The 14,412-nt window shown below is 43.5% G+C and overlaps 1 protein-coding gene across 1 annotated transcript; it reads right to left on the bottom strand.

Moving 5' to 3' along the window:
• Positions 1 to 82: 82 nt before the first annotated feature.
• On the bottom strand, positions 83 to 13,433 carry EIF1AX (eukaryotic translation initiation factor 1A X-linked). Its single transcript, XM_082220609.1, has 7 exons — positions 13,174 to 13,433; positions 8,471 to 8,554; positions 6,957 to 7,060; positions 5,441 to 5,491; positions 3,540 to 3,621; positions 3,337 to 3,428; positions 83 to 1,745 (listed from the first exon to the last, which is right to left on the bottom strand). Exons 1-7 carry the CDS (start codon positions 13,187 to 13,189, stop codon positions 1,740 to 1,742), a joined length of 435 nt encoding a protein of 144 aa, XP_082076735.1. The 5' UTR covers positions 13,190 to 13,433; the 3' UTR covers positions 83 to 1,739.
• Between the last annotated feature and the right edge of the window lie 979 nt (positions 13,434 to 14,412).

The raw sequence follows: 14,412 nt of genomic DNA, 5'->3' as shown, positions 1-14,412 counted from the left end.
AGACAAATCAGTTAGTTAACAGGAATTAATTATCCTTGATTAAAATCGAGATACAGCACTAAGGAAACACAAACCAATCTAGCACTTTAAAATATTATTAGGACTATGTTAGTCTTTATTGAACTTTTTAGGTGTGCTACTCCCACTCAAACTGAAAATGATCATTCAATTTGTTTCTCAACTGGTTAATTTCAGATAGAAATTTTCAGAACTTAACATTCATCTCATTTATAATCTCAAATTCAAAAACCTTTATTCAGTTGTACCTCATAATTGATGGAATTGAAAGTGAAAACCTTCTTTAAACATAATGGGTTTGATCAAACACTGCAGTTCCATTCACACAACAGACTTCAGCATGCACAATGGAACTTTATCCCCAGTTGCCTACCCCCCCCCAGTGCACTATCAAAATCTGCTCCAGAGATAGGCAGACTCTCCAGAGCAGTTGCGAGCGGGGGTGCAAAGGGAGGGGGGAGAGAAAGTTCTGCTTTACACACAGAAATCCGCTTGTGCAGTGTTGGATACAACTGAGCATTTTTCCTCTTTATTACTGAAGTGTAAGAATGTTCTAAATCAGTAGTTCCCAATTAGCTAAGTACCGCAGACCCCACTTTTCAAAAGCCAAACCGTGGACCCCGTACTTTTGAAAATACTGATATCTCTATAGTAGTTTTTGTTATGTGAATGGTGCCAGGGTGGATTACACAGACCCCCTGGGGTCCATGGACCATTCTTGGGAACAAATGTTCTAAATGAATTGAAATCCATTTTCCGAAGGGACTGGACTTCAGAGGGAATCCCTCCCCAATAGACCTCAGCACCACCTCATATGCTGTTTCAAAAGTTTCTCCAACTCTCCAGAACACCTTTTCAGGAGGCACCAGGAGTCAAAGATGGAGGAATCAGCATAAGCCATACTGTGACTAGAGTTCTGCTCTTGGGAACTCAGGATCTAACCTAAATATGTATAATATAATAAATGTTGAACTTTCAAGGTAAGGGCAAAAGCACCTGTTAAAATGTTAAGTTACAATATAACATTGCAAGCCATTCAGTTTAATTAACAACTTAAATTTGGTGTGGCTACTATTTTAACTTCTGCATTACCACTTCCACATAGGGAACAGCTATTCAAACATACATAATTTTCAAAATAAAAAATTCTCTCCCCTCACTATGGCAAATTTATCTGTGAAAGAGGAAATTCAATATCAAAACCAGTATAAAAATAACATGCAGCTAAAACTTAAAAAGCAGATTTAGGCATTATGAATTTTATAGACAATCTCTGCCTTTTCTATTTTCAAAATGTTACAATTTGACTTCAAGGGGTATTAGGAAAAAACACTGCACTGGCAGACTGGGCACTAGCCTGCACATTCAATCAAAATTCCATGATAATTATAGGGCAATATTTTTTATTATTATTTCAAAACAGATTGAGTGAAGTTTAGTGGTGAAAAAAGATGAAGCAAATGAGGGAGTTTAAGGAAGTGTATTTACACACAGATGTAAAGGTCTAATTGGTAAAGAAGCAAAAATAGTTGTAATATTTCATTTAACTTTTCAGAGTCCAACATCATCTGTTTTTAAAAGAAATATAAATACTTCAACATTGGGCAATATATTGGTTTGGTGTAACTACAAATGTTATGCAGTTTCAGTCTTCTTTAAGGTATGGACTTGAAAACAAAATAATTATTGAGGTGGAGTTGGAATGTATTCCTCAGTTCCATTTAGATCTGCAAGTGAAAGAAAAGTATGAAATGTCACAAATTACAATTTCACTATAGCATGTAAAATATAATCTATGATAAGCTTAGTATCTTGTGTCGCTTGAGTTGCTGTTCTTGGTTGCCCTTTTATCATGACTGGGCATGACGGGCATAATTTTATTCCACTGACATCATGGATCAAAAAGTTTTTGGCTTCAAATTGACTATAGCCAAAGACCTTTGGATAACTTTCCATCTCTGTATGGCTAGCTAATGTAACAATGTTAATTTCCAGTTATTCATATCCAAAACGCTTAGATCTGAAGTATAAAGGCACATATGTTCATAAACAGAAATGGATCACTGATCAATTAGTTGAGTACTAAAACACCACTAGATAAGCTTTGAAACACATAGTTAAGCTTCGTCTTTCATGAAACCACTTACTGACATGCTTGAGGAAAGGGTGTTTATTCTGGCAGGTAATAATGCCCAGAGGCTTGATGACCAGCACTCTACAATCTTGCTTGTCCCTTTTGCTACATTAAGAGGTTAACCAAGTTCTGGGAAGTGAGTTCTCTGGAATTCTCTTCCTTTAGAAGTGAAGCAGGCCCCAGCGTTGTTGTGAAAACTTCTATCCAAACCCGTGCCAAATTGTTTTGTTTTTGCAGTTTATAATAAAGGCCGGCAGAAAAACTTGGGAGTGGATATGCTCAAAACCTATTTTGACTAAACTGCCCTGACACAAAAGAAATCAGTGGGCTTGGGCGCCCCTAATTATTCTCATGATTACCTCTTAGCATAGTGGGGATTAGTGGGGACCATCATGGCTGTGAATTCTGGAAGACCTGCTCGTTGCGGTCCTTTTCTCCCCTGGCCTGGGAGGGTGCAGACCAAACTGACCCCAGTTACAAAAGCTGAGGCTGCTGAACAGACTTTCAGGTTGGGACACTGGTTTTTTTGAGGGGGAAGGGAGGGTTGAGGCTATTATTGATATTAATCTTTTATATCTTATTATGATTAATGTGGAAATTGATTAATTTGATTGTGTATTTTTGGATGTGTTTTATGTATTGCTTATGACAACTTTTGTTATATTTGTGATTACAGGTGGTAACCATTTCACGCGGAGGTTCGGATCCCGGATCCCACGTGTTGCTGGAGCGCATGAAAGCAATTCCTGCCCTGTTTGCACCCATTCTGCCTTGGTGATTGCATGTCAATTCAATGCACCTAAAATGGTTGCCACTTGTATGTTAAATTTCAGCCTTGAGCATGGTTTTAACTATGGAAAGGCAGCATGCAAATAAAATGGTTTATGTATATGCTGCTGAATGGAAGCTGGAAAACAACAAACAACAAATTTGTGGGGGAGCAATGCCATCTGCACTATAAGTCATTCTTTCTCCTTAATTCTGTGGAGGGCAAGGCATTCTTGCTCAAGGAAAAAGGAAAGGCTCTCTACATTTACGCCAAACCATTATTCTACATTTCTGCTTACCAGGCTCAGTTACAATTTGCAGACCCCTGGCCAAGCAATATAACTTGAGTTGAACAATACAAAGTGTTCGCATACTCTACCCTTGAACAACCATCTTAATACTTTCCATATACTTACATCATCAATATCTTCATCATCATCTCCAATATCATCAAATTGGATTTCATCATCATCACCAGGCCCAAAGGTATCAGTTTCATTAATTTTGGCTAGTAGAAATTAAAACAAAATAGAAACACATTTTAGCAGCTGTTTTACTGTGAGTCCCCCCCACCCCCGTTATTGGTAACGGCTTCTGAAATGACCAAGGAAATTCTTACCATGCTCTGGAAGTTCTCCATATGCCTTCAGACTTCTGGCTTCATCTGCATTGTACTTTAGAATGACGTCAGCCTTGTTATCCTAAATAATATAAAGTTACTAGTAAGTAGTATTTCGGGGGGGGGGGTAATTTAGCTCAAAACATACTTTAACTAGACATTTAAATTGTTATTTCTTAGCAAGCCCTATATATTCAAGAATACAACTTCCTAGCCCCGTTATAGACCAATTTTTGCTGGCAGAGCTTATTTCAGCAGAGGCATGTACTTTTCAAGTTTATATACTAAAAAAAGTTTCAGTACTAAAAATTATTATTAGAAGACCTGGAAGTGAGAGGAGAAGAAAATGAGCTATGTACTATAAAGCTCAACTCACTTTTAGGTGCTACAAGTCAAGCTACACTTTTTCAGCCACATCATCTCTGCTACTTTTGACTCTTAAGAAGCTCAAAATTAATTGTATTTATGATCCAAAGTGTGTCTGAAATTGGTAATTTACTAACTTTGTTATTGCTTTATTCTACCCCACTTCCTTTCTCATTTATATTGAGCCTACTATAGGAACACCTTATACTCGAGTATAAGGTGACCCGAATATAAGCCGAGGCACCTTATTTTAGGGGGGGAAACTGGGAAAACCTATTGATTCGAGTATAAGCTGGTTCACCACACCACAAACCTGGTGGTGGCGGCAGCGGAGGAGGAAGAGTAAGCAGCCCAAAAGGGCTGCTTTTGGGTTGCTCATTCCTCCTCTGCCGCTGCTGACAGGGACAAAGGCAGAGGAGGAGGAAGGAGCAGCCTGAAAGGGCTTCTTTTGGGCTGCTCGTTCCTCCACCACCACCTCTGCCACTCGCAAGAGCAGGCATAGGAGCCCGGTTGGGAGAGGCACAGCGCAGCGCCTCTCCCAGCCGCGGCTCCTGTGCCTGCCCTTGCGCGAGGCGGGCAGCGGGACGAGCGGTGAGAAAGGGCTCATCCCTCCACCACTGCCAGCCTCACTCGAGTATAAGCTGAGGGAGGCTTTTTCAGCATTAAAAATATGCTGAAAAAGTCGGCTTATATCCAAGTATATACGGTAGATTGATGGTCTGTGGTAGCGCTCCTGCCTTTCTAGTTGTGCTAGAAATCTCTCCTTCTCACCTCACCTCTGCAGAGACAGATAGGTATATGACACAGCTAGGCCATACTACACTACACATTAGTCTTACTGGAACTACAGGCGCAGCTCAAACACACACACAGACCAGTGCATGACTTGAAGCTTTACCAAATGAACAAAGGACAGGAATGATGAATGAAGGGGCAATGGTTCACTACTGCATAAGCAGTGCTACAATGTGGGGTTCTCCCCACACCTTTACTGTAGTCACATTTTCCAATATGTGGGCAGTGGGGCTATAACCTATTGAGACGATCCTTGCCCAAAACACTTAGCCTAGACAGAAGCTGAATGGATTAATTCCACAGAAATGAGAGAAGAAATGTCTTCTCTTACCAGCTATGTCCGAGATTCAGCATTTATTAGTTTTTTTGAAATACAAAGTTATCAAAGCGGGGGAACTTGGGCTTTGTACAAAGCATGCTTTAGCACATATTCCATACATTTTAGTTATCCCTTTCCCTTCTTGCTAAGGGGAAGTTATTGGTTTGTTTTTGTTTTTATCATGTATTTTGTGTTTTTACCTTGTGAACCGCCCTGAGATCTACAGATGAAGGGCTGTATACAAATTTAATAAATAATAAGAATAAAATGCCAGCGGGTGTGGGTAGGTTTATAAAATATGGCCCATACAGGGGATCAAGGTGTTTGGGCTTTTAATGTTTACATCAGCAACTCAGGTTTTTGGGACTCCTCATTTACAGTTACAAAAACCAAGAAAAGAAAGAAAAACAAAAATATTTACCTGGTAATCTCTTAAACCCACCAGTATGATATCTGATGTATTTATCCAAACCTAAAATTCAAACAAATAATTAAGGAAAACCTACAAGATTCTTCCTCATTAACAATCTAACAACAATAAACAATATCATTGGATTTTTTCAACTTCAAAATATTTTTTTTAAAGTCGCCCACTGCTCCCAAGCCTCCACCAGCTGCCAGAAAGAAGGGGGAAGGCCGCTAGCAAAGTGGCATGGCTCCCCCCCCCCCCAGAGAGCAGCCCAGGATGCACAGCCCGCCCGCTGCTCCCAAGCCTCTTCTGGAGCCAGCTTGGGGAGGGAGTGCCGGGAGAATTTAAGGCCCGCCTAGTTCAGGGCGGTAGTGCCAGGAGGCGGGCAGCACCCATAAATAAGTCTTGAATTTTAAACGTGCGGCTTATTTGCAGGTGCGACTTATATTTGGGCCAGTACAGTAAATAGGAGAACCAAAAAAGGAAATTATTTAGGAAGGCAAGGAATGAGAAAAATCCAACAAATATGCTAATAGAAAAATGAACCTTTCACATCAAGAACAATGATGGATTAAGAAAGAACTTCTAGGTTTTGTCTCAAGAAAGCCAATTTAAACATTGATGAGAGCAACTGCAGTACAGGTGACTCTCAACTTACACGGAGATTATGTTCTGGGGATAGCGCGTATAGCCAAAACCACATATAGTCAAAACACATTGGGTTCAATAGCAGGTGGGATTCCCAAAGTCTTTCCCCCAGACACCTGCCCCTTTCCATTAAAAACAATTCCCCCCCAAGCATATAAAGCCGAATCGCAGAAGTTAAATGTGCGTAAGTTGCGAGTTACCTGTACAGAAGCTGATGAATTAAGGAGTGGGTGGAAGTAAGAGTTTAGTATGCTGGAAAACAGATCCATAGGATGGCCGGGAGGTAGGGAGGGAATAATATGGAGGGAATGTAATGGTATTTAGAAACTCCATCCTGGACTTAAAGTAGGAGAACAAGTTTGGAGTCACAAACTGGGAACATTATGAGGGAAAGCAAGGGAGCAATCTGTGAAAATTCACACCAGATCTCCAAAACCTTCTTGAAGATGGCAAAAACTTTAGCTGTAAAGAGCAGGAAAGGGGAAAAAATTGAAAAGCAACAAGACATTCTGAGTGACAGTCAAATGGAGGAAGCTGCAGTGAAATTGTTTAGTAAGGAAAAAAGTAGGGCAGATCTGTTAAAATTAAGTGCGGCTTTAATATTTTTCTGTACACACTCAACAGACCAGGATTAAGAGGACAAATAGTGGTGGTATCAATCATGTTCTGGCAGACCTGACAGAAGGCAAGGAGAGTAGAGCAATAGTATCCAAACTAATGATGTCAACACCCATATTCTGTCAGCAAACTAGTGTAACATGGGTCATGTTATAGAGGAACCACTACAAATATTTGTTGTTTACTCTGAAATTCATTAGTTAACTTCAACCACAGAGTCCATTCTAGCAAGTCTTTGGAAACATTGGTTGAAAATACGTACCTTTTTTCTTAACTTTCCTCTGATGTGACATAACCTCTTTACACCATCAAAACATAATGCCTCCAGTCTGCCATTTCCCAACATTTTGATAACCTGGGCATACTCTGAAAGACATGAAACGGCAGCTGAACCTTGACAGTTGTATGCATAACCAAAAGAGGGAGCAAGCTTGTTTTCTCCTGCTTTGGAGGGTAGGACTCGAACACCAGTGGCTTCAAGTTACAGTGGTACCTTGGGTTACAAACACTTCAGGTTACAGACACTTCAGGTTACAGTCTCTGCTAACCCAGAAATAGTACCTCGGGTTAAGAACTTTGCTTCAGGATGAGAACAGAAATCATGCTCTGGCAGTGCAGCAGCAGCAGGATCAGAATCTGCTTTCCTGTACAGTGGTACCTCAGGTTAAGAACAGTTTCAGGTTAAGAACAGACCTCCAGAACGAATTAAGTTCTTAACCAGAGGTACCACTGTACAGGAAAGCAGATTCTGACTAAACATTCGAAAAAACTTTCTAACAGCTGTTCAGCGGTGGAACAGACTCCCATGAGAGGTCATGCACCCTTGGAGGTTTTTAAGCAGAGGTCATCTGTCATGGAAGCTTTAGCTGAGATTCCTGCATTGCAGGGCATTGGACTAGATGACCCTTGGGTCCCTTCCAACTCTAAGAGTCTATGACTCTATGAAAACTTATGTGCTATTTAATAAACCAGAAGCAAAATGTCAGATTTTTCCCAGCAGCTTGAGTTTAAAATGTCTCAACAAAAAAATGGATCCAGCCACCAAAAATATATGACTACATTCAGTACTACCAGTACCCTTGTATCATAAAACTCCTAAGTGGTCAACATAAAATAAAATATACATTAAAAATTTTGATCAATCAGTTAAAAAAATTAAGGTGTTTTTCAAAAAGTAAATATGGCTAATGGAACTAGAAATCCTTTCCACAAACTATTCCCCTAATTCACCATGCTTGTGTGCTAATTATTTGGTCACATTTCCTGAATTCTTTCACAAAATGTTAAAAGAGAAATCTTGTTTATCAAATTTTCACTCATTTCAATCTTCTTAAATTTTCCACAAGGCTAATTTAAGCACCATCTGGCATTTAAAACTAAAGCAAATATCTCTGGAGACACCCAGATTTGTACAAAAATATTATATTTTTCTAAACCCTTCTCCACCCCCTTCCACCTCTCCTTATATCCTGTATCACACGTTTCAATCTGTTCTTTCAGCTTTGCTCATTGTTTCTTTTAATTTTGCATATAAGCTGTTTTCTTTTGGGGAGAGAAAGGTGGTAAAGAACACGTATCTTTGTACTTCTTGTTTGAATTAAACATGCAAGTTCTGTGTTTTCTCCCTTTCCCAATTAAAGAGAGCTACAAATATGCCTCCTCCAAAAGTTTCATGTCCAGAAAACCATTATTATTATTATTATTATTATTATTATTATTATTATTATAATAAAATGTTACTGCATGCATAGGGGATGACAAAACTGTGCGTCTCACCTTGTCCATCTTCTTTGAACACCAGTTCTCTTTTTTCTGATTCATTCTCATTCTTACCTCGTCTTCTGTTTTTACCTCCCTTACCTAAATTGCAAGAAACAATGCAGAACCACAATTTGAAATCCTGCATGAAAAATTGTGCTGAATAAATTAGTGGCATATCAGGCCTCCCCAAAAGCTTCTTTTTTTTTAATAAGAGAATTTGATTTTTTTTCTGAAATAGCAGATTTTCATCTAACCCACTCTATGTTCCTTGCTCTAAGGCAGTTAATTTTTATTTAAGACTTGGAAGACGCTCTCAGCGCTACAACTAATAGTAATGGCTCCTATGAGCTAATTCAGTAAAATTCAGATACAAAGTATACAAATTCTCCAATAAAGGTACAAAATATAGACTATCCCCAATAAAAGGTAACACAACTACAGTGGTACCCCGCAAGACGAATGCCTCGCAAGACGGAAAACCCGCAAGACGAAAGGGTTTTCTGTTTTGGAGGCGCTTCGCAAGACGAATTTCCCTATGGGCTTGCATCGCAAGACGAAAGCCCATAGGGAAATGCTGGCGGTCAGGAGCAAAGACTTTCGCCCACAGCCGGCCTTCAGAAGAGGACCTCTTCTGAAGGCCGGCGGGGGGCAAAAGTCTTTGCTCCCCCCCGCCTGCCTCCCCCCCGCCTGCCCCTGGCGATCTTAAAATGCTGGCGGGCGGGAGCGAAGCGTTCACTGCCGACCCCCAGCATTTTAAAATCTCCCCGTGTCCTGGGAAGATTTTAAAATGCTGGGGGTCGGGAGCGAAGCGCTGCAGACCCCCAGCATTTTAAAATCTCCCGTGTCCTGGGAAGATTTTAAAATGCTGGGGGTCGGGAGCGAAGCGCTGCCGACCCCCAGCATTTTAAAACCTCCCCGGGACACGGGGAACACCTGGCTCCGCCGCCCCACTTCGGAAAGCTGTTCCGAAGTGGGGCGGGGGGGCGGGGACACCTGGCCCCGCCGCCCCACTTCGGAAAGCTGTTCCGAAGTGGGGAGGGGGGGCGGGAACACCTGGCCCCGCCGCCCCACTTCGGAAAGCTGTTCCGAAGTGGGGCGGGGACACCTGGCCCCGCCGCCCCACTTCGGAAAGCTCTTCCGAAGTGGGGAGGGGGGCGGGGACACCTGGCCCCGCCGCCCCACTTCGGAAAGCTCTTCCGAAGTGGGGAGGGGGGCGGGAACACCTGGCCCCGCCGCCCCACTTCGGAAAGCTGTTCCGAAGTGGGGCGGGGGGGCGGGGACACCTGGCCCCGCCGCCCCACTTCGGAAAGCTGTTCCGAAGTGGGGAGGGGGGGCGGGGACACCTGGCCCCGCCGCCCCACTTCGGAAAGCTCTTCCGAAGTGGGGAGGGGGGCGGGAACACCTGGCCCCGCTGCCCCACTTCGGAAAGCTGTTCCGAAGTGGGGCGGGGACACCTGCCCCATCCGCCCCACTTCGGAAAGCTGTTCCGAAGTGGGGCGGGGGGCGGGAACACCTTCTGAAGGCGGGCAGGGGGCGAAAGTCTTTGTCCCCCCTGCCTGCCTTCCCAGGGGCTTTTAAATGGCCCCGACAGCGGAGAAGTCCTCCGCTGTCCGGAGCGATTTTAAAATGCCGCCAGCCAGCATTTTAAGATATCCCCGCTGTCCCAGGGTTTTTAAAATGCTGGGGGTGGGAAGAAAAGCCCTTGTCCCCCCCCCCCAGCCTTCAGAAGAGGTCCGGGGACAGACTGTTCCCGGACCTGGCCTGAAGGTGGTTTCCCTAGGAACGCATTAATTGATTTTCAATGCATTCCTATGGGAAACCGTGCATCGCAAGACGAAAAAACCGCAAGACGAATCATAGAATCATAGAATCATAGAGTTGGAAGAGACCACAAGGGCCATCGAGTCCAACCCCCTGCCAAGCAGGAAACACCATCAGAGCACTCCTGACATATGGTTGTCAAGCCTCTGCTTAAAGACCTCCAAAGTAGGAGACTCCACCACACTCCTTGGCAGCAAATTCCACCGTCGAACAGCTCTTACTGTCAGGAAGTTCTTCCTAATGTTTAGGTGGAATCTTCTTTCTTGTAGTTTGGCTCCATTGCTCCGTGTCCGCTTCTCTGGAGCAGCAGAAAACAACCTTTCTCCCTCCTCTATGTGACATCCTTTTATATATTTGAACATGGCTATCATATCACCCCTTAACCTCCTCTTCTCCAGGCTAAACATGCCCAGCTCCCTTAGCCGTTCCTCATAAGGCATCGTTTCCAGGCCTTTGACCATTTTGGTTGCCCTCCTCTGGACACGTTCCAGTTTGTCAGTGTCCTTCTTGAATTGTGGTGCCCAGAACTGGACACAGTACTCCAGGTGTGGTCTGACCAGAGCAGAATACAGTGGCACTATTACTTCCCTTGATCTAGATGCTATACTCCTATTGATGCAGCCCAGAATTGCATTGGCTTTTTTAGCTGCCGCGTCACACTGTTGGCTCATGTCAAGTTTGTGGTCAACCAAGACTCCTAGATCCTTTTCACATGTACTGCTCTCAAGCCAGGTGTCACCCATCTTGTATTTGTGCCTTTCATTTTTTTTGCCCAAGTGCAATACTTTACATTTCTCCCTGTTAAAATTCATCTTGTTTATTTTTGCCCAGTTCTCTAATCTGTCAAGGTCATTTTGAAGTGTGATCCTGTCCTCTGGGGTGTTAGCCACCCCTCCCAGTTTGGTGTCATCTGCAAATTTGATCAGGATGCCCTTGAGTCCATCATCCAAGTCGTTGATAAAGATGTTGAATAAGACCGGGCCCAAGACAGAACCCTGTGGCACCCCACTAGTCACTCTTCTCCAGGATGAAGAGGAACCATTGATGAGCACCCTTTGGGTTCGGTCAGTCAGCCAGTTACAAATCCACTGAGTGGTAGCATAGTCAAGACCGCATTTTACCAGCTTCTTTACAAGAATATCATGGGGCACCTTGTCAAATGCCTTGCTGAAATCAAGGTAGGCTACATCCACTGCGTTGCGAGAATTGCGGAACGAATTAATTTCGTCTTGCGAGGCACCACTGTACTTGTGTTTTGTTTCCAGTAAACATCTACAGTTTCCCTTCCTCAAACGCATATATTGTAGTTAGCTAATAGAATTAGCTATACTAATACAATTTTCTAGTTTAGTAAGTTTTAAGAGGAAAAGTAGTACGTTAATCATCCAAATTTAGTGCATATTCAAGTATATTACACAAGAAACTTAAATAACCGTGGAAACCAAAGGCAGGTTTATACCAGGCAGAATATAGCTTACACATCATCTACAACACTAACACCATGTAGAAAATATGGATTAACACCTAATTATAAAGCCATTAATAATAAATCACAGAACAAACACATAATCTCCCCACATTTTCAGTGTGTGTAGTAGCTACTAATGAATATCAAATTAGTAATTTAATGGAATTTATAGTGCAAAAATAATTTGTCCTCTTCCAAAGGCAATGGATGTAACTATTTTGCACATATATCTATGTGTATGTAAGTAAACAGTGATGTAGAACAGGCATAGGCAAACTCCGGCCCTCCAGATGTTTGGGACTACGATTCCCATCATCCCTGACCACTAGTCCTGTTAACTAGTCCCAAAATCTGGAAGGCCAGAGTTTGCCTATGCCTGATGTAGAACTTCTTGCACTGAAAAGACTTGTATAACACTTTGGAAAACATTCATGCTGACAGTTTATCCTGAACTGTAGGAGAATGTATACGTTGAAGTTCAAGATCAAAACTCAAATTCATCAGCTGTTTAGACTGCAAATCTGAAGGCCGATGTTACCTTGATCTCTGTTAATGATTCTGGGAATCATATTTAGCTGGAAATTGAGGTAAAAATACTTTTAACTGGATGTGTATAGTTAGCTGTTTAACAATTTCCATCCAGAAGGCTTGACCAGGCAACAACCAAACAGGATGTGACAGCCGCTAAACACTTAACCATTTCAAATAAGCAGTTATTCAGCAAGGAAGCTGGGTCTAAGAGAAACACCAAGCACTCTTTATTTTCCATTCTGTCTTTTTGAAGAGTATATTTTTGTCCATCTGAGTACAGAAAAACAAAAAAAGGCCAACAGGACCTAAGAAGAATCAAGTGACCAATGTCTTTCAGGGGCTCTGATGCCCCAGGAAAACAAACATAAACCAAATAATCAAAACCAACCCAATAATCATAAGACACAGCAAATGAAAGGTAAGCAAAGGTGAGAAAACAGGCCTAAAGTGTGTTTGTGTGTGTGAGGTCTCACAGTCTTAAATCACCAATTCCCGTACAGGATGGCCTAAAAAGGCTGTGTGATCCTACACACACGTGTAGTATTGAATATATGCAATAAATACAGAGCGATTCTCTTCCAAGACACACACTTGGGAGTGAGCCCACTGAACTAGGCGGGCCTTAAATCCCAATATAAGTACTCTGGTGGGGGAGACTGTTAGGTTGCGAGGGGAGAAAGAAGGTAAGAGGGGGAAAGACGCGAGAAGGAAGGGTGGCCACTAGACCCTCGCCTCTCTTCCGAAAGAGGAAGGCGGCGCACTTCAACCCCAGCGGAGGGCCAGGGCCAGGCCCAGGGGCGCCGAAGGCAGTGCCTTATCCCGGGGCGGGACTGAGCCTCGAAGGGGAGAGGGGCGGCCAGAGGCGCCGCGTGGAGGCGGAGGTCTGGCCAGGCCTCACCTTTATTCTTCGGCATGGCGGCGGCGTCAGGTGCTGCTTAGCGGGCGCAGCGGCGGCAGAGGCGGGAAGGAACGAAGCGGGGTCGCCCTCCGCCTTCTTTGAGCTCCTGGCTGAGGTAAGCAGAAGACCGTGCGAGGCGGTGACGCGCGTCTCGCGACAGCGGGAGAAGGGAGGCGAGAGTGCCGCGCGGGCTCCGCCGAATCCCAGCGAGAGAAGGAAGACGAGGGAGAAGCAAGCGTCGTCTCTTCTCCGTCGGCCCCAGAATGCACTTCGCTCGCGCAAGTTCCGCCAACCGCTCGCGGCCGTCTCTCTAGCGCTCCCTTCTGGTGGGAGGAACAAGCTGACGGACTAATATTGTTTTGACGCACGGCGGGGGCGGTTCATTCCCTCCCTGCGTGATTACGGGCAGGGAAGTCCCGTGCGTCATTGGCGCGTGAGGAACGGTGCCTGCTCATTGGCCAAAGGCCACCCTGGCCGCCAACGCAGCCCTCTCTTTCCGCAGCAGCTGGCAAGCATTCAGAGGCAGCCTCAGGGGAGGGCGCCCCGGCCTAGTCGCTTAAGGAACATCTTTCTCTCTTTAATTAATGGCTGTACTTCTTTTCAGTTTTTCTGAAGTTCCTGTGCCATATTGATCCGGCCCCGCGTCACTCACCAGCCATGACTTTTTAAGATTAAAGAGAAATGTAGTGGGGCTTAAATCAGTGAAGAAGGGGTTTAATTTTAAGTGATGTACAATTCTATGATTCTGTTATGATTTATTTGAGATTCCTGCATTGCAGGGGGTTGGACTAGATGACCCTCAGGGTCCCTTCCAACTCTACAGTTCTAGGATTCTATGAAACAATAGGATGAGAGAAGCCCCCAAAAAGCCAAATACATAACTGCTGGAAGAAACTTGCTAAGTCCTATATTCAGATGGTAAATCATTTTTACCATCTGAATATAGGACTTTACTGCCTTGAGTCAAAGCTAATCCAATTAAGGACCAATTGGTTTTGGTTTATTAGCTCCACATCTGTGCCCACAGGTGTTTCTAAGATCAATTTGCCAAAGGGGTTTAATCTTAATTAATCTTGCATACTGAGTAGGAGTACTTTAATCTTTTGTCTTCCACTATGCTCCCAATAAGGATCAGGGCCCTATGCTAGAAATTAGTAAAAAAAAGGTTAAAAAAACCCTGACAGTTAAGTCCAGGCTCAGATGACTCTGGGGTTGCGGTGCTCATCTCACTTTAAAGGC

This window comes from Podarcis vaucheri (genome assembly GCF_965113315.1).
Source record: "Podarcis vaucheri genome assembly, chromosome: 4".
Lineage (NCBI taxonomy): Eukaryota > Metazoa > Chordata > Lepidosauria > Squamata > Lacertidae > Podarcis > Podarcis vaucheri.
This window is presented reverse-complemented; position numbering and strand designations above follow the sequence as displayed.

Coding starts and splice junctions, on each gene's coding strand:
- EIF1AX (XM_082220609.1), bottom strand. Junction 7,061..8,470: donor GTTCAAAGAAGATGGACAAG/GTGAGACGCACA, acceptor CATGTCTTTCAG/AGTATGCCCAGGTTATCAAA. Junction 3,622..5,440: donor TGGGTTTAAGAGATTACCAG/GTAAATATTTTT, acceptor TATATTATTTAG/GATAACAAGGCTGACGTCAT.